General features: G+C 52.2%; 1 protein-coding gene across 1 annotated transcript in view; it reads left to right on the plus strand.

Moving 5' to 3' along the window:
• Positions 1-24576, plus strand: part of LOC113205262 (cholecystokinin receptor-like) — a 198744-nt gene that overhangs the window by 144490 nt on the left and 29678 nt on the right. Inside the window, exons 4-8 of the mRNA XM_052267445.1 lie at positions 1349-1549; positions 3333-3518; positions 3831-3994; positions 5530-5686; positions 6109-6251. Coding sequence (XP_052123405.1) covers positions 1349-1549; positions 3333-3518; positions 3831-3994; positions 5530-5686; positions 6109-6251 — 851 coding nt within the window. The remainder of the gene's footprint in view (positions 1-1348; positions 1550-3332; positions 3519-3830; positions 3995-5529; positions 5687-6108; positions 6252-24576) is intronic.

Genomic DNA, 24576 nt, shown 5'->3' on the forward strand with positions numbered 1-24576 from the left:
GGGGGGGGTAGTGTGGCGCCGGCACATACGAGCCGCACGTGGACTTTGGCCGGCCGCCCGCAGGCTGGAATAATAGCGCTTTGCATGCGGTCAGCAGGTGGTCAGCCCCGGGGCCTCAGGGAGGGGACTATACCTCTCGTGTGATATGCGAGCGACCGGTGCGCTCTGGAAGCATTCCAGCGGCTCCCAGGGACGCGCGCGCGTTTGTCCCCCACCGAACCCTCCGCCACGCCACGCTCCGCCAGCTGCAGCGCGGCGCCCCGCCTCCCCTACTACCCGCCCCTTGGGCCCATAGCCCAGTCCCGGTGTTCCACTTGGAGCTTGACATTCACGGACGCGGAAAGGGCGCTTCACTTCCGGTCCTCACTTCCGTTTGGTCGAGTTGAGTGGAAGTGAGCTGAGTGGAGCCGTAAGAGGACGGGGGTGCGGACGCTATGGGGTAGGTAAAAGTAGGGGGGAAGTTTTGTATTTTAACGAATTTTTCGTAACTTCACAGTTTTTATGATTAAAAAACTCCCGTCATCCCCGCATTATCAACAATGTTCGCAGAGGACGGGGGTGGAGGAACGCCGAGGATGAAAATGTGGCCCATTCTTGCTTTCGGTACTGAGCGAGGATCACGAAAGAAAGCGCCCTCTTAAAATCTTAAAATTCACCTCTTTCCCTGTACCGCCGTGCGGTTGTGTGCTCATGAGCAGGCGGTGGTATGTGGGGAAGCCGGGAGCCTCCCATCAGAGACCGCACCACGTTATGCTCCTCCCGCTAAAAAGGTAAAAGCAAAGACTTTTAGCCTGAAACGCGACCGTAGCGCTGGGAAGGCTCGCTGTCTGGAGCTGCCTGGCGTGTCGGGGCGTGGCGCTGTACACGGGGAACACCCGCAATGGCGCCGACGAAAGGGCGGCGGGGGCGCGCGCCAACGAAGGAGGCACGCCCGCATAATTTTGACCGTCTCTTCCTCTTCGCTTTCGCGGAATCTCACTTTTCATTCCGCCCGGCTCCCCACCCCCGCCCGCCGCCGCCCCCGTTGAGATTCCAGCTAACTGGCAGGCGGTTCGGCTGGGTTGTCATTGATAATTTTCGTTATTGGTTCAATGTAATTTCTTACGGGCCCCTTTGCCCCACCTTCTGCCCCGCACGGAAAAAAGGCTATAACAAACGCTAATTTGACCCTTGATCAAAATATTACCTTTGCCTTGCGTATTATAGGCTAAAAAAATGGGTCGTCATTCGACTTCAATTTGATACGGAGTTTTTTGTACATTTACAATCTTAAACTGGAATTGTACGAATTTTTTCATGGATAATTTCCTTTACATGCCAGTAATTTTTGACTGTATTTTGCCCGCAGCCGTGTCTGTGTCCGTGGGCGTGTGGACGCTGGTGGCCATCTCCCTGGAGCGCTACTTCGCCATCTGCCGGCCGCTCAAGTCTCGCCGCTGGCAGACTCAGTTCCACGCCTACAAGATGATCGCCGTAGTCTGGCTCGCCTCCTGCCTGTGGAACGCCCCCATCCTGGTCGTGTCCAGACTCATGGCCATGCAGAACACGGGTGAGTATACACTCTAAATGTAAATAAGCGACAATTTTGTTCCTAGAAAGGCCGTGCTCATCCACACTGTAAAAAATGTTCGGATTTTTGCCATACAAGTGTTTGGGAAAAATCCCATACGCGTGTTGGACGCGAAATTTTCTACACATGTGTAGGATTTTTACTATATACGAAATACTGTATAGGGAAAAACCGATATGTATGTGAAAAATCCCACACTTTTGTGGCAAAATGCCTGCGAGTGTTTAGGAAGAACTTTTCACATACAAGTGTGGGACTTTTGCTATTTTTATCTTGAAAATTTCCGACAACGCAATAGTAAAATTACAGTTCATGATTTTTGGACAAAACAGTCCTGCTGCTTGGGTACAATTATTCAGCAGTCTCGTTGTCCTGCTATGGCCGCAAAGAAATCATATTGTGTCGAGAGTGCTTCTCAAGAGAAATGAAATAGATCAAAATATTAGGGCACAGAGTTTAATATCATTCCCGAAATCAAAACATGCATTTAGAAATCCCTTACGCAAAGGGCAGGTGGCCGCCGCCCGCACCTGGCCTCTAATAATGGCCGGGTGGGGCCGGCCGCGCGGCTCTGGGATGACCCGGGGACGCTACGGCCACTCTCGCAACAAGTCGCCGTGGTCTAGTGGTCAGCGTGGCAGCATCGCAACTCTGAAGTCCGAGGTTCAACTCCGCGTCCGGTAAAGTATTTAGTAACTAGAATTGTGAACTTAAATGTAAATTACGAGGAGTGAGGGTGCAGTAAGAGTAGGATCCGAGTCCACAGCCCCAAAAATATCATTTTTCATTTTAAAAATCCGTACGGGAAAAATCCCACACCTGTCAAGGAAATCTGCTGCACTCGTTTGGGATTTTTCCCACACACTCGTATAGGAAAAATCCTACACTTGTCTCGTAGATCTGCTGCACGACTATGGGATTTTTCCCACACAGTCGTATAGGGAAAATCCTACACACTGTATATGTAATTTGCTTCAGACACATTTATGGGATTTTTCCGACACATATTTTTTACAGTGCAGACCGGATGCAATTTTGTTCAAATAACTGGACAAATTGTGTCGGTAGTGCTCCCACCACAAGGCAAAGACTCAAACGAAAAGCAAAGAGTCGTGTGTCGTCGTGCGTCTTCGGTAAAAAGAAAACGTTAGAAAAAACAAGAAAGTTTAGCCCATGCTGCGCTGTTCGCGTGCAGTTTTATCGGCATCCGAGAAACTTTATCGGCTGCCTGCAACGCACGTGGTGCAGACGGACAGCAGTTCTCCCCAACTTTTGTACCTTCCTCTTTGGACAGTCCAACAAACTAAACTACCTCGCCCCTCCCAGTGCGGTCCTGTACCGCTTGGACTCGATTAGCGCCTGCGACGCGGTGGGTAGGCCGACCCGCACGCCTCACGCGCTCGGCGGGACTGCCTATCCCGCGTGTCGCAGGGGCTCCCATTCGACCGAACTCGCACGCACATAAGAATGAGCTTATTAGGCAGTTTTTAGACAGTTCTCAAGACTGTCTCTATATCTGAGGCAAAAGTCCCTACTTTCTATGTTCACTATGAATTTTAAGTAGTTGTGCACTGCCAATAAAAGTCGGAATTTTCCAACAAAAATCTTGTCTAAAGAAGAGTTATTTGGAACTTTCTTTAAAGAATTTGGGGAAAATATGTTTCCAAACTATTCGGGGTGCAAATTTCTCATTTAATTGTTTAGAATTTAAAAAAAAATCACAGTTTACACCCTGGTCACGGCCCATGCCCTCCTGTTGAAGGTCGCCACAAGTGTCGCGAGGTGTGGAGTTCGCACAGCTCGGAGCGCATCTACAACCTGTTTCTGGACGCGATGCTGCTGCTGGTGCCGCTGCTCATCATGAGCCTCGCCTACCTGCTCATCGTGTCCAAGCTGTGGCGCGGCCTGCGACGCGAGATCCGCCACTCGTCGTCCTGCAAGCAGTCGGGTGAGTCGAGGTCCCAGCAGGATCACCGGCTGTGCAGTTTATTTCAATTAGGGTCGAACTTTTCGATGTTCTTGTTACCACCGGTGGTCGCCAGGCTGCTAGCCTAATAGAATTATTCATTTCCACAAAAATCTTTTGCCGTGATGTGGAACGGCGTGAGAGAGCGGCTATGCCCCTCGCCCCCTACCCTCTCCCCACTGAAAACCAGCGGGAACGGCTCTCTTCAGCTTCTTGCGGGATAGAATGGGGGTAAAAAAATGAGGGAGAACATGTTCTCTGAAAGACAGCTGATTGCAGTGTGTTTTATTGCAGTGCTGACCGTGCCCGGGGGACCATCGCCTGTGGCCTCCGAGGTCATGGAACACATGCTGCCCGTGCACGCCAACGGGAACCAGCGTGTCTGGAACACGACGAGGACGGGGCGCCTATCGCAGCCCAAGAAGAAGACGAGCACGGTCAAGATGTGGCTTAGAAAGGTAAGCTGATATTACAATGAAATTCTCTACATTTTGTTTTCATCAAGCGCACTAAAAGCTGCCGAGGCCGTCTCTCATGGCCTGTTCTGCGCCAGCTGGAACCTACTCCGCTCTTGTTTGCCCGAGGGGAACGAGCGAACCGTATGAAAAATGCAAACGTCGCCATGCTTCTATTTGAAACCCTCCGGTCGTTATGGTTTCCGCCAGTCCTTTCTGCTCTAAATTTCTCATATAGTATGATGAACAGAGCCAAAAGCAAAGGCAAGCGGGCCAAAGGAGACTCAGCCCGTTGGTCACATTGAAAAGTAAAGAACGGTGGAGAGAGAAAAGACTTTGCGTCTTTCGATTACACGAGGGAGTGTCACTGCGAAATACAATAACGTACAAAAAGGCTGCAGCTGTAATATGCTTTAAGAAAAATATCACCCTTACAATAAGCAGACAGGTGCACTGTTTAAAATACTGTCGTAAGTTTTGTAATTAAAATTTACAAAACATGTTGTAAATTTATGGCACCTCTAATTTGCGCGTCGATGAATTGATGTCGATAAATTTTGCTAGTAATTTTACCGAGGGGGTATCCACTCAGGTAATAGTCGGGTCAGTCGCCCGGTAATAGTTTTGGTAATACAGGTAATAGTCAAGTAATAGGTAATAGGTAATAGTCGCCAAAATGAGATTTTTTGGTCTGAAACTTCGATTTTATGGAGAATATGTGATTTTTGTAAAAGTTTAGTTCTGATTTCTGATGCCGGTTTGTGTAATGACATCCTTAGTCTAAGTGTCGAATACACTGTACTGACCCGCTCTTACCTGTGTCCTGTTTCCAGCAACAGCTGTTGCGACGGCTCCCTATGAGGGACTGTTTGCGGGGGTTTTTCCTCTCCCGGGTTTCCCGAGTTAATCCCTTCGCCGGTGCAGCCACGGCAAATATGCAGGCTAAAGAGGGCGTTAGGATATCTCTTACATTCTGGCCAGTCGTAACAGCCCCCCCCCCCAACCCCCAATTTGTTTCTCTTTACAGTGACAGTAATGATAGTGCGATGACGCAACCAAGTTTAAACACAATAACTTACTTAAATTTTGGTCAAATCTGAGTTCAAATTTTGACCCCCCCCCTTTCAGGTATCTATAGATCAGGAATAATTTCGATTTTCGGGAGACATTAGTGCTGCAATTGGTCACAAACTCAAAATTCAATGGTAAGGACAATATTTTACTCATCTAATAGTCGTGTAATAGGTGCGCAATGGTTTTGTAATACAGGTAATAGAGAGGTAATAGAGGTAATAGAAAGGTAATAGTGGTAATAGATAGGTAATAGACAGGTAATAGAGGTAATGGAGGTAATAGGGAGTAGTCGGGCCACGATTTTGGAGAGTGGATACCCCCTCGAATTTTACAATTTTGAATTGTAGTTTTACGACACGCGTCAAGGAGAATTTTCCCGTAACTCCTACAACTATTTTTCAAAGTGCGGAGATGCCGCATGCTGCATACTCCTTTTTATTATTTTGTCTTGTTTGTCCTACCAGGCGCGGCGGTCGGGCGGCTCGGGGGGCCCGTCCGCCACCTTCGACACGTGGCGCCGGGGCCCCGCCGCCAACGGTCAGGCCATGGCCGACCCCCTGCAGCTGCAGCACCAGCTGCACCAGCTGCACCAGCAGCACCAGCTGCACCAGCACGGCCTCGGTGAGCAGCAGGTGCAACAACAAAAACAACGCCGGTGTGCCTTGCAATGTCTACGGAGCGGAAGTCGCGCCGCCGCCGCCTAAGCGTGCCCCGGATCCGAGGGACGACGAGGAGTTGTTTCCGAAATGAACATTCCTGACTTTAAGCGTCGCCCCGTGGGACAGCCTGATAAAAATCCCCCGCCTCCGGTGTCGTGCCGACGCGACGGAGCACTTGCACCCGACCGTCGTAAAAAAATTTACACACTGCACTAAAGTCGAGAAATTGGCACCTGATATCCATTCCTGCACGCACGTGTGGTCTGTAAAATCATAGTGTAAAATGTAAACATCGTAAAAAGTAACACTCTTAAGGTCTCGCTTAAGCTCGTCAAAGTTGTTTATTTTTGGTATGTTTACGAGAGTATTATGACACTTTCGCAGAGCCCGAGCTGCCGCTGCTTACGGCTGGCCAGACGTCGGACGTGGACGCCGTCGGCACGCCCGTCGGCACGCCCGTCTGCCCGCTCGCCCGGCACGCCATCCGCTCCAACTACATGGACAAGAGCATCGAGGCCAAGAAAAAGGTTGGTGGTGGTGGTGTTTGTGTGTGGATGTCTCTCGGCCGAGCGTCGTGGGCGACGCCCCACCGCCCCTCTCGAGGGTTGCGCGAACCGTTCGTCCGTCCCAACGGGCGTGTTCAACGTGCTCCGATAAGAATTCAGTACTAGTACCCAGCCGCTCGCCGCCTCGCCGTCCCGGCCGGCAGACCGGCTACCGGGCAAAGTGCCAAAAATATAGAGCGGAAGGGGCTCTAGGCGGCCCCGAAGCGCAGGGTACCCGGAGGCCCGTGCGAACGACAACACCGCGCGGGCGCGGCGGCGTAGTCTGGTGACGCACAAAGCCTCATGGGTCCTCCCCGGCCCTCGGCCCATTCCTTCCGTCCGTAAAGGCTCAAAGCAGCGGTAGGGTAGCGAGCAGCGAGGACTCTCGAGAATTTTTGCTTTTGTTTTACACCTCACTCTACGCTTATATTTTGCTTTGGTTCGCTGAAAAACATTTTAAGAATTACAAGTTTTTTGGAACTTTTCTAGAAGGAAATATTCATAGTATGTAATACTTATGTGTCTTTACCTGTACAAAAAAAAAATATCCCGAGAAGAAAACTTACTGCTTGTGTCCTGCTCTTCACCTCGCTGTTGTTCGGTGAAGGAAGTCTGCAATGTTTTACGTAAATACCTCTCCCGGCACCCATGGATGTTGCAACGGAACCGAACCATTTTCGCGTTGACTGGTAGACCCAAATACCGAGCCCCCTTGTCCAAGCCTCTCCCGAATTCCACGCGTCTCTGTCTGCGAGACGAGGCGGTGGCATGGCAAAGACTGCTGTTTCAAATAGAGTATTACGGCCCGACCAGTCTCCCTCGTCGAGTCAGTTCCTTTTCCTTACACGCCTCCCAGTTTTCCTTGTCAAGCTAGTTTTCCTTTTCCCTTGAGGGAGCAGGACCAAGCGGAGGGGACAACAAAAAACACGCGAGGAACGCAGGGAGCGGGAGGAAGGACACTTTGCCCGTCGGCGACAGCTTTGAAATTGTTTACAGATGGTATTTTTGCAGAAAAATTGACGCGCACTTCTGTAGTTGTGGTGTTGTGCACGCTTTGCCCGTTAAAGAAAAATGAACTTTAAAATATCGTCCCTAACCATGGCGCCTTACGGACGGGCCCAGCTACTACCAAGCAACCGACCCGTACGTAGAAATGTGGCCCAGCATAACTCCAGAAGTGCTCGGGGCTAATTAGCCACCAGGTAAAATGGCATTGTGTACTTCCGAGCAACGTTTCTGTTGGGCCAGTACAGGGGTTGTGAGGAATCTGTTGCACACGGTGTGCCGGGCGTGTTGTAGGCTCCTCTCCGCAGTGCGGCCCTTCCTCATCCCATTGTATGCACCCCCCATGCCCCCCACCCACCCTGGCAACGTGCCGTACGTGCGCTCATGTCGTGGACGTGAGCCCCCCCCCCCATTCTCTCCGTCATACACAAACTCCCCGTTTCCATTCCTTTTAAGAGTCCGGCCGGCTGTTCCAGCTCTTCGGGCTGAATGCCGCGCCCAGCGCACTCTGCCGGATCAGGTCCACGACTTGCGAACGTGCTCTGGGACTGATCTCTCCGTCCGCACCGACCGCGCGCAGCAGGGTTCAAGCATCTCACATAGAGACGCCCTCGCCAGCTCCCTCCTCCGCCCTACCCCTAGAGCACCCCGCAGCAAAGCATATCCTCGGGGAAAACTTTGTCAGACGGAAAGACAAACGGGCAATGAGGAATAAAGGAAGTTGAATGCGCGCTATCCATACGCCCCTCCTCCCCTCCATGCTCCATATCTCGCGCGTGCGGGCACTGGGCGGTGGTGCTTCCCACAGGGGCGTTTGTCTATCTTGCCTCTCATAACCGAGTATTGCAATGTGGTCGTGCGGAGTTTGGGGGGATGGGGTGTGGCGGGGATAATGGGGGTGAGATGGGGTGGGGTGGAGGTGCAGCGGAAGAACGCCGTAGGGTGGGGTGGTTTCACATCAATCCTCGGGGCGCATCAGTCATGCTCATGCGTGACGAGGCGTTTACACTGTGCGACGCTTTGCCGGGGAAATGTGTCGACAACGTTTTTAAAGGCATTCAGAGGCTTATATAAAGTGTATACATACTTTACTTCGACGTTTAGAATAGTTTTATTTTAATGCATGAATAATAACGCTACGGCTAAAAATAAAGTTGAGTTTATCCGCCCTCTTTTTTGCAAAGGCTTTCTGCAGCGTCCTCGCACACATTGTTCATAATGGTGCACACGGGAGCAAAGGGGATAGGAGGGGGAAAAGGGGGGAGACGCCACCGCTGCCGCGCTGCGTCCGTCGTCGCTAAAGGAGAAAAACTTTTGTAGTTAAGATGAAAATATATACAATATACTGTGTCGCAGAGCCCCGGAATAGTCAGAAGGGGCGGGCTTTTTGGCGAGAGCGTAGAGACACTCTAAATGACACGGGGGCATTGTTTTGTCTTTTGCAAAGATGCAATGATAAAACTTAGGAAGTAAAAGATTCCGGGGGTCTGGCGTGTCCTTCACGCAAGCAACAGGGCGTGTGTGGAGGGGGAAGGCGGGGGGGACGGGTCCAAGTTTATTTTTCAAAAAGAAGGAGCCTGGGCGAGAGGGACTGTTGTGTTTTAGTTAGTAAGTCAAATAAATGCTCCAGATTACCTCGTAACTCCCCGCGGTGGCTGGTTGGTCCTGGTGACGTTCGCTTCCGGACGAAAAAGGCGAGCCCCTCTACTTTTACTACTTCCGTTAGGGGCTTGAAACCAATGAGAGAAGGCGTGGTGGTGTACTTTTTCTTACGGGACTCGCCTGCGCACTAATTCTCCTAGGAGCCTCAGCACGTCGCGCGCGTCGTTTTTTATGGGATGAGGACGCGATGATCCAAACTCGTTTCCGTCGCTCATCTCGTGCTTGTTTTTTTTTCTTTACTCCCTGCGCTTCCCGCATTTTCAGCGCAGTGGTGGCTTCTAGACCGTTTACAGCACACGGCCTGGCACGAGCGGCAGTGTAGGCGAGCGCGTCGACCCCCGGGGGGCGGACGTCGGCCAGCATCATGGATCTTCACTCCCCTTTTTCACTCTCGCCGGATTTATTTTCTTGTCTGGGCCACTACGATTACGACGCGATATAGGGAGGGATAAGGGATGCTGCTATAAGCGAACGCGAAGCGTGTGTGTGAGAGGGAGAGAAAGGGGGGGAGGGCACAGAAGTCCAGCTTTCATAGCGCGGAGCAAAAGAAAACCGCAGCAAAAACACGAAACCAAACAAAGAACGTCGTCGACCCTTTCGCCTCTAGGAGGTTCAAGAGCAGGTTCTGATTCTACTTGGACGCGTCGGGAGACCCGACTGGCGGCTGGCTGGCTAGACCGAGCAGAGAGGAGAGGGATGTCATGAATGCTTCATGCAGCCCGAAACGATTACGCGAATCGATGTTGGGAGCGCCGGACGGGCGCGTGGAGCGGAGCGGCGCGTTGTGGCGTGCAAACGTCGGGGCGTGTAGTCTGCCACGCCCGTCACCCATCGTGCCGCCACCCCGCCGCATGAGCAGAGCACCACGTGCGAGGGAGTCGCCCATGGGAAATTACCTCGACGTAAACCTATCGTTACCTACACATGCGACGACGACGTCGTTGAGTCGACGCCAATCTACGTTACTCACTTCAACTGCTCGACGTATGTGGAATCCATAGGTATAGCGCGCCTCGTAGATACTACGTTGTAGATTTTACTATGGGGATGGGGTGGTAGGACGACGGGGGTAAGGGGCTGTAGAGGTGCACTCTCTTTTGTCCATTTAAATAGGATGGAAAGAGTTTGGGGTGCGAGGAGTAAGTGAAAACCACTGAGGACACACTCTCCCCCTCCCCTCCCCCTCTCTCTACTGTCGGGGCCCTCTCTTGCGACTCCCACACACGACACACGCGCGCACACTCTCCCAGGGGGGCGGGCGGCGGCAGGGGGGACAACTAACCCGAGGCACGACGGTAAACAGAATTCATGGGTCTGCCGCATCCGGCCCTCTCCACGCCACGCCATGCCCCTGCCCCTCTTCTCCCCGCCACGCCACCTCGGCTGACGCCGACTCCCACCTGGACTGTTTTCCAGTTCACTGATCCAGTCCACAAGCCCCGCTGGCCCGCCAACCCCCTTTCCATCAGCATCCCATCGGTCGCGACCGATAGAGGGGAGAGATTGAATCAATCCGCTTCTTACCCACCACCTCCCAAAACACTGAAAATCGCCACCCATGATTGGCGTCTTATGACTCCAAAATATTGCAGAATTTGGCGTCATTTACCACATTGGACGCCAAAGCCTGGCGTCTTATGACGCCAAATCTTGACGCCAACCAGTTTACAGTGAAGCTACCACATGCCGTTGTAACCCTTCCCAGAACGTTATTCAGGTCCCCTTAACGTTCAGCGAACATTTTTAGAACGATTCGTGCTACCAAGGTGGACATTCGCCGCTTTACAACTTCGCTTCCTTCATGCGGTATTACATCAATAATACGCAGCTCAGGAGCCGCCACCATGCCTCCCGGAACACAGTCTTGTGGGCTATCCAAAAATCGCCCCCCGCCGTTCTTTTCCCTCTTTCGGTTTTCTGCCTTGGCCCGAGAGTCCGTGAGCCCTTGACTTTGACAACCTGCTTCCCCGTCTTTGCCAAACAAACCCCTCGCCGTGGTATGCTTGTACATCAAAAAGTCAGCTCCAGACGCCTTTTTGTTACGCCTATCGAGGAAAAGTGGTTGGCGCTGACTTTCGGCCTCCTGACGCCGACGCCGAGCCCCCCCCGACCCAGAGGCCGCAGCGCCGGCCGACCCTTTCACTCAATTAAGCGCCGTGCCCGTGGCTCTGGAAGACCAGCGGCGCCGCCATTGTGGCTGGGCGACGTCCCGCCACTTCACACGGCCATCATGGCCCGCATCCCCCCCGCCCCTTTGCTCTCTGCCTTTTCCCGTTATTCCTCTCTCTCTCTCTTCGGAGTATAGTAGTATCTTCCAATTGCCGATACTTGCTGGCCCGCTTTTTTTTTTTTTTTTGGCCGGACCAAGCCCACGCCGGTCCCCACCCCCGCGGCCTTTCATCACTGTAAGAAATGTCCTTTGTTAATTTACTGTAATTTTTGGTACTTTACCATTTACATACGAAATTTTAAGATTCATTCGCACAATGAAAAATTCCATCGTGAAGTTACAACATTTCTTGTAATTTGGAATTACAAAATAATGTTGTAAATTTGCGGCGGACAAATTTTGCTCCTCGATTAATTCCAAGTCGATAGAAAGTGATTGTAATTTTACAACTTCAAGTTGTAATTTAGCGGACTCACATCACGGAATATTTTCCTGTACAGTTACGAGTATTTTTCACGGTGCGGTTGGTACCGAAAATTTACGACAGGCTCGTACTCGTTCGCGAATTCCAAGTCGACACTTGTCGTTGACTCAGCACAACTGCGTACTTATGCCTGTTGTTGCGATTGAGTGTCGGTGTGTGAGTGCGGGTAATAGAGAGCGAGAGAGATAATGGAGTCCCTCTGTGGTCGCCGCTTGCTTAGCCTACTGTATGTGTTTTCAGGGCCATGAGTGGGTAGGAGGAAGAACGGCAAAGGAGAGAAGGTAGAAGGGACCTGAAAAGGGGGGGGGGGATTAGAGCGGCCGGGAGCCAGCAAACATGGAAACTATACTCCCGGGGAAGGAGACGGAGTGATGCGCTGTTAAATTCCTACAAAGCAATGCTTCGCAGAAACTGCGAAGCATGTACAGGGTGGTCCACAGACCCCTTCCTTTATTTTGCTTATACTGTACCGCATGCATGCGTGCGGGCGGGCTGCCCGGGCTTGCCTACTGTCGCTCACTATGGGCGCCTTATGACCCCGTGCGAGTATGCAACCCATCCGCACGCCTGCATGCGGTACAGTATAAGCAAAATAAAGGAAGGGGTCTGTGAACCACCCTGTAGATCCTTTGTAACTACGAAGCATTTACTTTGCAATTAGAAAGTAGGCTATGCAATTGCGAAAGCATTGAAACAAACTGCAAAGCGTCACTTTGTAATTGCAAAGTTAAATGCTTCATAGTTACAAAGGGTCTAAATACTTCGCAGTTCTGCAAAGCATTGCTTTAGAGGAGTGTGCCTACACACACAATGTCTACATTAATATTCACGGCTATGTTTGATATACTGCAGTATCGTAAATGTAAATTACTTTACTTACTTATTTTTAGCTAATTTTAGGAGACCAAACGTTTACAATTTATTTATTTTAAATAGCACCCTTCGGGAGTTGTAAAGGCTTTTTAGGGATGCTATCTTTAATGCCTTTGCACAGGCAAAGGCATCAAAATTGTTTGAGTCCTACCTTTGTTTTTCCAGTGTTGAGGTACATGATAACGTATCAGAATCAGACACAAAGACCTCCACGCCATGAGGGACATATCGCTTGGGACGTTCTTGGCGTGTAACAAACTTCTCAACACAACTGTGTCTGGAAAGCGGAGGAGGGGGGAGGGGGATTCGCGAGACAAGTCGTCTGCTAGCAGGCGCGTTTCCTTGAGACGGTGTCGTGAAGCTCTTCGCTCAAGACAAACCACGACCAAAGACTCAGCCGCGCGCTCGCCCATGCGAACCTACTAACACACTCGTGGTCTGTAATCGCACCCAAGTTAGTTTCTCGAGTAATTACTGAGGTAGGTGAGGTTGGTACACACACCTCCTCATCCCATGTATCCCCTGGTAAAAAAGAACCCTGTTCTTTGCACACTAAATGGCGAGGGACAATTTTTGTACGGAGGCTAGATGTTTCTTTGTGTACATCTAAACCAAATCAAATACAAATTTGAATCTACGTTACATACAAAATACAGCATTTGTAACTAGCCTAGGTAAAATTTGTACCTGCGTACAGACAAATTTGTATTTGATGAAGATGTGGTAAGGACACATCTAACCTAGGTACAAAAACTGCCCCTCCCATTTAGAGTGTAGCGTGCGTAGACGGAGGGGGGACTTTTCCTTTAGGTAGAGACAGTCTTGGGAGACTGCCTCAAAAAACGATTCCTCTCCCTAAAGGGGTTACGCCCATCCCCAATCAGAAAGGGCAAGTCCTATTGCACGCGTCACTACCATTGATTCACCTCACCCCACTTCACCTCTTGCTAGCCCCACCGTTCTCCGACTTCATTCTTCATTCATGCGCTAGCCAATTGGCTGAGCTGTCAAGCAGTCAAAGTGGCTTGCCGGTTGGTGCCCGCTGTCCACGCTTCCCTTCCGAATGTCACAGCTGGCGCAGCTTCGCAAGCCCCACCCCGCCATGCGGCGCCAAACGCGGCGCTGGCGCTACGACCCCGTGTGGACCTCTATAGCAGCCGCCGTGCCCCACCACGCCTCACCAGCGCCCCGCCACGCCACGCCACGCCACGCCAGTCATAGCGATGCTTCCGAGTGGTCCCCGACGAGCCCTCGGCCCCCGCCATGGCAGACTAGCGGCTGCGACGGCGAGGGTCAGTGTTTTCCAGCCTCCCGTGTATTGCCGCGACCCGTTGTCGCCGCCAGTAGTGTAAAGGAATAGGGCCAGGCGGACATAACAAAAAAGGGCGACCCAAAACAACAACGACAAAGCCCTAAGAGGGAAAAAAAGAACGAGGTAGAAAAAGGAGAGGCGGCGCAAAAGATAAATATTAAACGCCAGCATGGTGCCTCCAGCAAGAGAGTGCCACCCCGTGGCGTCGCGTGTCGTGAGCTTCACAAAACGAGCAACACGACATATCTAACGGCGGCGGGGCGCAGACACGACACTCGTGGATAGGAGACGAGTCGTGTCGTTGCGCCCAGCATAATCGCGTTAATTAATCCCTGACGCGCTACAGCTCTAGCGGGGGCTTCTTCTCTTTTTTCACCTCTTTCCTTTCCCACCGGCCTGATTTTCGCGCTTTGGTGGTGGTGCGACGGTATATGCGCGCGGGCGTTCGCTGCTGTCTCTGGCTGGTCGAGCCCCGGGGGTGAGGGGGGGGGGGAGTCCTCGTGCCATGTCTCATTACCAGAGTGTCCCTCCGGAGTTGTTTGCGCTGCTGCTGAAGCGGCGAGCACGTCCATATGGCAGAGTGATGCGAGCACGGCCAAAAACATCTCACAACGCCGCCGAACGATGGACCACTTGATGATGTGCTGCCGCCAGCCAGGTCGGGTCACGCCCACCCAACTATAGAGGACACGTCATACAGTACTGGGCTCTACCAGGACACAAGACACTGCGAAAGACCTGGAGGAGGCAGGTGGGGGGTACACGGGGAGAACTCGAAGCCTCTGCAAGATTGTCCCGGGCAGGGGGCCAAGTGGCGCCAGGGACCATCAAGAGCCCCCCCGCTGCTGCCGCTACCGCGTCGGCCTTGGTACACAGTACACCACGCCAAGCCGCCGCTATGGCGCTGGGTGACCAATTATCGGTGTGTGTGTCCCATAGGCCCCCCCGCGGGGTCGGCCGGCAAACTCAGCGCGGTGGTGGTGGGGTTGGAGGCGCGCTGCATGAGCTGCTCCCTTCGCCGCCGAGGCAAATGCCCTCTGACTGGAAGCCTAAGCTGTGTGAGACGAGCAAAGACGTCTCTCGACATTGAGTGGGGGGGGGAGGGGGGGGGGGCTGGTCGTGTAAAACAAGTGGGGTGGGGTGTTGTGTGGGCTCGTCTTGGGACGCTGTGGGTGTGTGCTCTTCGCCAAGGTCTCATCACGGCCTACGGCCCGGGGTGCCCCCCCCCCCCCCCCCCTCCTCCGGGCCAGCCCTCAACAACCGGCCCAACCCACACGCCACCGCTCACACACTTTTTTCGCTGAAATCACCCTCTTTTTGATCTTTTTGATCGTCGGTGTTGACCCATGCATGAAACGACTCGCGACACTCCCCTTATGGCACCCCTTAGTGTTTAGCGAGATAAGTCAGTGGAGGTGGTACTATGGTGGGTGGTGGTGGTATGCTCTCGGGTGAGCTGGTGGTCGATCAGAGCCTCAAGTGTGCAAACACATTCTATAGCAAGGTTGCCAAAGCGGTCCTCCCTAACCACACACAAACAAAGAAAAAGGAGGAAAATCGATGTTTCTTGAGCATCACTCGCATTGTGTTTCTTCTTGGAAAGACGAATCGAAAGTAACAAAAGTTGACTGCAACTACTTACACCGCCCGTAATCCGTTAAGAGAACGGTAAAAGTGAGCCAGGCGGTCGTTGGTGTCAGCCGCTGAGGTTGTGAGAGGCGAGGCCAGAGGCCTGCTGAGCCCCCGCCCGTGGGCGTGTTGCCCGTGCTCCGTGCTCGTGCCCGCTCGCGCTACCGTGCCTGACACGCACAGGCCGCTAACGCAGTACAGAAAGGGCAGAAATCCTCGCTCGGCCCTAAAACCCTCCCTCTCCCTAACACAAGTTTTCGGTATCCGCTCAACCCTATCCCTGCTGGCCGCTCGCTCGGCCCAAACTCCCCTACAGCGCACTCAGGACCCGCGCCCCCCACCCCGCCTCTACCACAACCAGAAGGACTGTAAAAATTAATTCTAAAATTTTGAACACAACATTTGATGTTCAGCAATAATTGTTACTGTTTTCAACAAAAAAATAACAACTTCGTTGTTTCTCAACAACGGTGTCACCTCAAAAATGGCTGTTTCCGTACGACCAATGTTCGCTGTGCACGTGGTGAGAGGCCCAGATGTAAAGTTTTGCCATCCATTTGGTGCGTGTCAGCCCGTGCGGCCCTGCGGTGGCGCTGCAGTCGGCGCCAGCTGTCCGGTTGGATGAGGCTTAATCTGCTGTAGACCGTGAGTGATAACACATTTCAGTCCTGCCCACCGCGGCTGGCTGCCACGCGCTGCCACCCCATACAGGCCAACTTTTCAGGCCGCGCGCGCAAGCCCGACCGTCTTTCCGAAAGTCCGCCCGTCGTCGTCGTCTCTGGACCGCCCACGCACGCCTCCCCACCAACGGAGTCACCACACTCCCTGGTTAAATCATAAGCACCGCGTGCCCCATGTGAACTGGTTGGTAAACCCCACCTTATTCTCAAAATTTAGAGTAGCGGTTATCACAATACGAACAAAATAATTAGTCCTGCGAATTTCGTCGCTAATTTTATGATACTCATTTAATAATTATGTTATGGTAATTTTTGGAGCACCCTCTAGCGCCTTTATACTGAGCGAGATGACGCGCGCTCTCGTGTACCCCCCATCCCCCCCCCCCCTCTCTCTCACTCTCTCTCTCTCCCCCTCTCTCCCTCTCTCGCCTCCCTACTCGACACCCTCGCCGCCGGCTCGCGGCCGCAGACACAATCGTGATGGCGTATTAACCTTGGCCGTAATCTCGTTGACCGCGGCCCGCGCCCCATTTACATGTTGAGCGTGTCGGCGCAGATGGACCGCGACCCGGACAATAACCCGTTATATATGTATATACATATATTACATAACCTGTAACGGGAGCCTGACCGGCCTAATTCGAGCCGCGGGCAAACATATACCATTTCAAAGCCAGCCAGTCCAAAGCCCGATAATAACAACGAGGAGAGGCGTGTGTCCCGAGTGTGATTGAGTGCGAGAATGCGATAGAAGAGGGTGGTGGCGCAGAAGGGGTTGCGGGCGGAGACCCCTGCTGTCTTCAATCCTTATTTGCTCCTTTCTCCTGCTCTCTGACCTTTCTGTCTGTCTGTCTGTCTCTCTCTCTCTCTCTCTCTCTCTCTCTCTCTCTCTCTCTCTCTCTCTCTCTGCGACACGACTCTTTCCCCCTCTCTTCCTCTCGCTCAGTCGCTGATACCTTTCCCAGCGCGTCGGCTTGCTCTGTGGTCGGGGGCCGACCCCCTTCTCCACCCCCTATCGGATTACTAATCCTCTTTTCTGCGGCTGAGTAGGCGCACCACAACTGTTGAGGGCGTCGGGGCCTCCCCCGGGGGGCTATGCACAGGAGCACCCCGCCGAGGTTGCTGCCTATGCTTGTCTGCGCGCCGCCGAGCCGATGTGTCTGTCTGCCGCCGAACTCGATATAAACCGTAACGGTGACGTCCTATGAGACGACGCCCGGCGAGCTCCGGCGGGCCCCCTACCCTACCGAGTTCGCAGTCCGCCCCCCTGTCCCCAACGGCGGGTATCCTCAGCCCCTGGTGGGCATCCTACTACTACCCTGCCCGAAGTGTCTCCAACGGCGGGCACCGGATCAAGGACAACTCACCCCGACTCTCTCGTCCCCGGTCCAAGTCGACCCATGCCCTCCCTGGTCCCACCCTTTTCGGTCCCGGTCAACTTGTCCCCAGTTATATGAAAAAATAATAAGTGCACAGAACAAAGGGTACTTTATTTAACCAGCACAGACGTAAACGAGATCTGAATACTAGGTGCTACGGTAACGAACGATATATTGCTGAATTCAGTTTTTAATCTAAATTACGAATTTTATAATTATATTGCTTTATAGTGGCTTTCTGACTCTACATGGTCGTTTTACGATTTTACACCCAAAAGCCCATAAGGAACCTATGTTACAATGGAAAGACCTTGAGCGAGTGGTTCACGGGGTCCGATCGGGACGAAAGGGGCGGTATCGGAATGCTCAGAGCATGGGTCCTTTGTTTTAATGGTAATGACAAATCAGTCGTCACACTGCATGAAACAAATCATTTATCCCCGGACTAATGTTTTGTCACATGACTGAAGATTTGTAATATGTCTTGATTACAGACCACTTGTCACTTCACAAATATGTTATCACTTGATTGAGCATCCGTCACGGAAACCATTGCGCGAAACTGAAGCCGTTGGCTCTCACTGATGACTCCGCATGCTTCCCATCGGTATATACTGAATGCAGCTTCGTTCGACTATACTAATGTGTGACGGTGTGATCACGTGTGCAATGCGCTCTTATCAACGAAGTCTAGGCCATAAGAGCGGAGTGATGTCTTCTAAACCGAAAGAATGACGTGTTCGGTCAGAAACATTTTTAAAATTATTATTTTACTTCTTGGCATGTGACAAATTACCCGTCACAAGATTGTTACTTTATCACGTGACGACTCATCAATACTATGACGAATTATAGATCAAGTGACAATGCATTCGTCACGTGACGGCATATTTGTAATGGTCTGTGACGACATATCTGTGAAACCGATTTAGGAGAGGAAAAATTGTGAAGTGACGACTAATATTTTTACAGTGTTCTCGCTCATTGTGAAGAATGCCCTATTCGGCGGCTCGCCCCGCCCCCACAATACACTGTAAAAAAATTTGTTGTACAATGACGAAAATACCATGGCTAATTTTTAGTACAGGGCTGTCGTCACGAATTTTCTCGTCACGGTGACGAGAAAACCTTAATCATGTGACGAAAAAACCCATGACGACACCCCTGTACTAAAAATTAGCCATGGTATTTTCGTCCTCGTGACAAAGAATTTTTACAGTGTACTTCCCTTCGACAGTAAAGCAAAATGTTCGTAAATTCGTAAAAAATATAATCTAAAAAAAATTAAAAAAAATCCGGGGGCGAGTTGGCACGGACATGGGGGCGACGTTTTTGATGGACCGGGGTCGAGTTGGGTCCGGGGCGAGTTCATACCGGGGGCGAGTTAACCGGGACGAGTTGTCCGTCACCCCGGGCACCCTCATCCCCGCCGGCGTCCAAACCTGCCCACGGCTCCCCGGCTGCAGCCATATGGCCGTTGCGTGTCCCCACCTCGGTCCCCACAGGGGGTTGGGGGTGGGGCTGTGCTGCGAGCGAGAGCGGGGCGTGGGGGCTTCCATAGCGCGTGTTCATGACATGACACTCCCCTCCGGCAGGCCTCTATACCCATCCCCTCCCATATACACCCTTTCTCTGTCCCTCCAAGGGACAACTACATACGCTGCTGCTCCTCCAGGACAGGTCACCCGGGAGTGAAAGCGGCTGACAGGGGAGGGGCCGGCGCCGCCCGTCCGTGATCCCCAGCCATAATAATTCTAGACAAAACATCATGTGCGCATGCCACGCATGTACCGCACGTCAGGCCGAAATAAACGTTCCACGACCGTAAATTAATTTCGTTTTGCAATCGACTTTAACTAACAAATTTTTGAAACGCAGTACCATACCAAAAGACACATTGTTTAACAAAATTAATGAACATATCCTCGTTTTCAAAAAAAAGACCAACAAGTTTTCACAGTGCACGTACATTGCTCACAAACGAAGGGGGGAGCTGGCGCGGCGCCTAACCCAAAGCGAGTGGGCAGGATGGTGCGCTCCGTCCCGCGAAGCACGGTCAAGGGGGGTAGGGGGGTTTCCGTGAGCTGAACACAGTCTCGCTTCTTGCGTGTATCGCCCAGAGCCAGAGAGGGTCGCGCACGGAAGCAGCGCGCATTGCCGCATTATTGTCCGCCCTCGAGTGGGCGTGTGTGTGTTTCTGAGAGAGAGAAAGAGACACAGAGAGGGAGGGGGAGAGAAAGAGAGGGAAAGAGAGAGAAAGGTAAAGAGATTGAGCGAGTGCTGGAGAGAGATTAGAGACAAAGAGGATTAGAGCTGCTGTCGCACTCAGTGTGCGGGGGTTGTGCGTGTGCCGAGGGCGGCGCCTGGGGTGGCGTGCACTGCCGCTCATGCGGGGTTGCCTGTGGTCATGGCTACGACCCCTGCCCAGCTGGTGCGGCGGGGCGGGGTGGGGCGGGGCGAGGCGGGGCGGGCGGGGTGCGTGACTCAATCCGGAACACACAGTCTGGGCCGCAGCTGCGTGCCCTACCCTCGGGCGAGGTGGTGTATACGGTGCGGTGAATGTGTGCGGGCTCTACTGCGAGAGAGGGGCAGGAGCATGGGATTTTTGTCATACATTTCATAACAATAAAAGAGTTGGGTTGTTGTTGTTGTTATTTTGTTGTGGGGGGGGGGGGGATCGTCAGGAAATTGGAATCCCGCCGGCATGTAATACGAAAGGCTGCAACTCGCATGCAACATTCATTTTCTTCTTTTACAAAAAAAAGTGATTTGGGAAACAATCACGTGGCCACGTAACACATTGCAGAAAAATAATGCTTCGTATAGCCTACATAGCATCCAAATCATTTGCAATTTGTGGAACATGCGTCTTGCAAAGCATTTGCTTCTCTAGAATCTGGCAGTGCCAGGATGTCGCTTCACAGAGCTTTCGATTTTTACGAGTGCAAACGGTACACTTTTGCTCCGATGAAAAATAAAGCTGAAAAACTGTCGAGAATTCGAAATGGGTTGCAAACTCTTTGGAAGTGAGGGTAGAGGTGGGAGTATATCGGGTGGTGTGACAAGGAGAGGGTGTGGCAACCCAGCCCGGAGCCATTCCATTCGCCGGGATGAGCGCAGCGCTGAAGCTGAACCGCGGGTCGTTTGGTGGTGGTCTCGCTCTGCATGATCGTCGGGAGGGCTGCAAGACAAATGCTTCCCGTCTCTCCCCGCCTCTCGTTTCGGCCCGCAAATGGATGGATTTGAAGGTCGGGAGTCGGTACCGTGCCTCTGCCGCCGCGGGCGCCGCGCCGCAACCCAGGCACGACTCGGGGGGAACCACCGGGCCGAGACGGCCGGGACCGAACAGCGGCGGAACTCGGAGGCAAACTCTCATAAAAAGGGGAGGATAAATACGTCGGTGGCTGGCTGGTGCCGCCGGGCCGACAAGCCCAGGACTGGGACTGTCGGGGTGGCGGGCAGGGACGTTATTTTGTCGTTCTTTCGTCTGCTTTTTTACTCTCGCCCTTTTTTTTGGTCCTGAAGGACACACGCCACACCTTGATTGCCCTGGCTCCCTCGCCCGCGGCTCCATGTGATGCATCATTATTTTCCTTTTTTTCCCTCAGTTTGTCCCGCGGGTTTCCCCCCTCTTCTTTCCCTACCCCCCCCCCCCCCCCTCCCTTCTCCTTTTCGTCATTTCGTCGAACTGGACCACCCGGTCGGGGCCGCCGAACCCAACCTTGGGACTTTGCACAGTCAACATATGCGGCCGCCGTGGTTAAAACGATGACTGATTTCTGAAGAAAAGCGAGAAAATTTTGAGGAACTCCCATAATTTGAGGAAAACTTTCCTCTCAAAATGTTAATGAAATATTTTCAAAACTTGAGTATTTTCCCTTCAGTTCTAGGAGGTCTTCAAAGTTTTCCTTTTCTCCTCAAAAAAATTACTTTTTTTTCAGTACGAGAAGAAATGCTCTTTGTGCGTATTTGATCCACTCGAATCAAGTCGCGGAAACCCTCTTCTCATAGTCGAGAGCGTGTTTTTCTCGGCAGTTGAAATGAGTTTTCTGGTGTACCAATAGCTTTCCCGCCAGCTCCCAGCTCCAAGTAGAGCGTCGATAACCGCTGCGGGCGGATATTCCGCACAGTAGAGTCTGAGCTGGACTGGAACCTGCCGAAGACGACGACCGGGGGCAACGGAAATTGCTCCTTTAGAGAGGGGATAACTCTCCCGCTGATGATGAGTCTCTTATTTACCCACCCTCTCCTGCTCCTCGTGTTGCCCGCAAGGCAACCCCCCCCCCTCCCCCAACGCAGGGCAGCGAGATGGGCGCGCACCTGAGCGCATCGATTTGGCAGCAGCTTCAACAAGTTCGAAACAACTCTACGCGAACCGAACAGCCCACGCGCCATCCCGTCCTCCAACGCCTCATGACACTAGAACACTGGTGCGCATAACACGACTCATTTGATTCAAACACTGCAAACATCTAGACACACCGCGACAGTCCACTTCACATTTCAAACAGGAAACCTATATTTGCAGAGCATTTAAATGCCCACAATCCCACCTCGCCTGTTCGTTTGTGACGAATCTCCGCTGTCGTGTCAGATCGATCAGAAGTTTTTCTATCGCGGGTCTTAAGTGAGATCTTAGCAGCTGCGTTTGCATTTTAGAAAACTTAAAATATTGTTCAAATTTCCCAAATTTTCTGACACCTTACGATTATTTTGAAACTTGCATCCCGGTGAATTTATATAAATTTTGACAAATTTCCACGAGTTTCTGAAATTGTTCAGTTCGGGTAACTTAACATTTAGTCATTCAAAGTTTAGAATGTTTAATGTGGTGTTTTAGACAAACATTCTCAGAAAGCTTATTTTTCCCTGTTCCGAGTGCTGTTGGTGGTCGGGCGCATGTGGCTCTGGCTCTTGCTGTGCCCGAATTCCCTCGGGTCCGCTCGCTGGCTCCCTCCGGGCCCCCGCGACCGCTACCCGCACCCACTGCCTGTGCATTCTATGAATGGAAACCACGCACGAGCGGGCGGAGCGGAGGTTTCCGAGGGGGTTGCCCAGCTCCAAGCCACCATCCATGATTTGGCAAACCGCTCGGGTGTGAGCGATTCAGGCGACCGCAGCCGCGTAGCCCTCAGGGGGGCCTTCCTCGTCACCGCAAACTTACCCCTCCCCCCTCCCCTCTCTCACCCCTCTGCGCCGCCAACCTTGAGCTCCACCTCTTCCCATATACCGGCCTCTAGTCCAGGTCCAGCGTGAAATGGAGGAGGGGTTAGTATAGTCTGGGCCCTGAACCCCCCTTCTTCTCCCCTCTCCCTCCAATACCTCCACACTCACAGTCAGTTCACTTTGCCCTGGCCGCGCCCCTGGTGCGGTTGGCCATTGCGGCCTCCCCCTCCCCACTCCACCGAAGCGGCCCCTTCGCGGTAACGGGAACTAGCTGCTCGCACAGCCTCATAAGGGTCCTCGCATCAACGCTATGAGCAGCTCTTGAGACCGTTCTGTGCATTTTTGATGTTATGTCGCTTCGCTTATTAGATCTGTGGTGGATATTTATGCACACCAAAACAACCAAAACACGCATGTTTCAAGCTCTCTTTAGGGGGTGAATGTCTGGGCACATTAAATAGTTCAGATTTGTATCGTATTAAATAGTATACAGGTTTCGATTTTTGCCTAACGATAAATATTGAGCAGTGGATGAGGAAATCTTCTCATCTTGTTGTTTGGACCATGAACGGAGCAGTAAAGATGGCCGGGAGGTCAACGATCGGAATGATGAACGATTCGAATAGAGTGATCTACGACCCGGGCCGGGGTGTCTGCCGAGCTGCCGTGTGCCGTGCTAATGCTGCTAATAATTCGGTAACGCGGCAGACGCTGTCACGGTGTGTCACCCTCCGTCACGCGCGTGTCGCTCGGGTTTGATCGAGTTACGGCAGGACGTACGTGGCGCTGGTGGGTGTGCGATGTGATTTGTGTCCCGGGTGTGGCAGCTCAGCCCAGCGCCGCCTCCGGGCCGGAAAGGTGCCGCGAGAAAAACGAAAAAAAAGCAGACATAAAACGGACACCGCGAGTAAGGGGCGTTTCATGCGAGTTTTCCGAACCCGTCCTCACGCGTGTTTGACGATATTTCATTTTTTACGCCCCGACGCCGTTTCCTCTGGCAGCAGCGCGTTTGAGGATAACTTTTTTTTTTGTATAGAGGTGGAACTTAGCTGCGGTTTCTCGTCCGAGATTTCCCTAGGGTCACTAAAAAGTTTACCTCTCATAAACATTTTTACAACCGGCGTCGTAAGTTGTATCATGCAACTTCACAACAACAAAATTAACCCTCGTACAAAATTGCACAAAATTATGCAATTAAGTCAGCAAAGTGTCATTGAGTTCGATTTTCTCTTCTCTTAATATTCAATTTCTCTTTATGGTCGAAGGAGATATTTTTTCCAGGGGCCGTCATATAGGAAGGATGATCAGGATGCTGGGATTAATGAAAGGGCTCGCGGCTATGCATATGTGCCTACCCCCCCCCCCCCTCGGTCAATAATAGGCACCCAACTGGACCCTCGGCACATTTGAATGAGAGCCTCTCATTGTGAGTGAAGCGTTAGCGTAATCGCTGGACCAGGGCAATTTGTGAGCGGGCAGAACTGTCAGGCTGAACCTATTGTTTTAGCGAGTCGGACCTCGGCATTTCCTTTCCTAACTAGATAATAATGCAGATAAGAAGCTTAGTCTTGTTCGCGGTCATCTTCTTCATTTTGCTTTCAGTTATTGGAATCTTTTTGTCGAGCAGTAATGACAAGACTCGGTTCCTCGAAATTCGGCCTTCCGTCGGTCAATCGACCTGTCCAATCAGCCTGGCGCTGGGATTAATGTACACGTCAAAGTCCCTCACGGGTGAGAGCCATTCCGCTCTGACCCAGGGAACACAGACTGGCGGAGCGCTCCGTATGGGAATCAGTACTCTGGAGTGATTCCCCCTCGATAAAGGGCTGCCTGGATCAAGCCGTGGCCCCAGTCTAGCCCTTGCAATGAATTCTGGTGGTTAGGGCGGTTGGTGTAGCAGCTGAGCTGCAATCTATCCGTCCGTCCTAGTCTCTGCCTCCTCCCCCC

Source organism: Frankliniella occidentalis, unplaced genomic scaffold (assembly GCF_000697945.3).
Source record: "Frankliniella occidentalis isolate FOCC.00 unplaced genomic scaffold, Focc_3.1 Scaffold52, whole genome shotgun sequence".
Taxonomy (NCBI): Eukaryota; Metazoa; Arthropoda; class Insecta; order Thysanoptera; family Thripidae; genus Frankliniella; species Frankliniella occidentalis.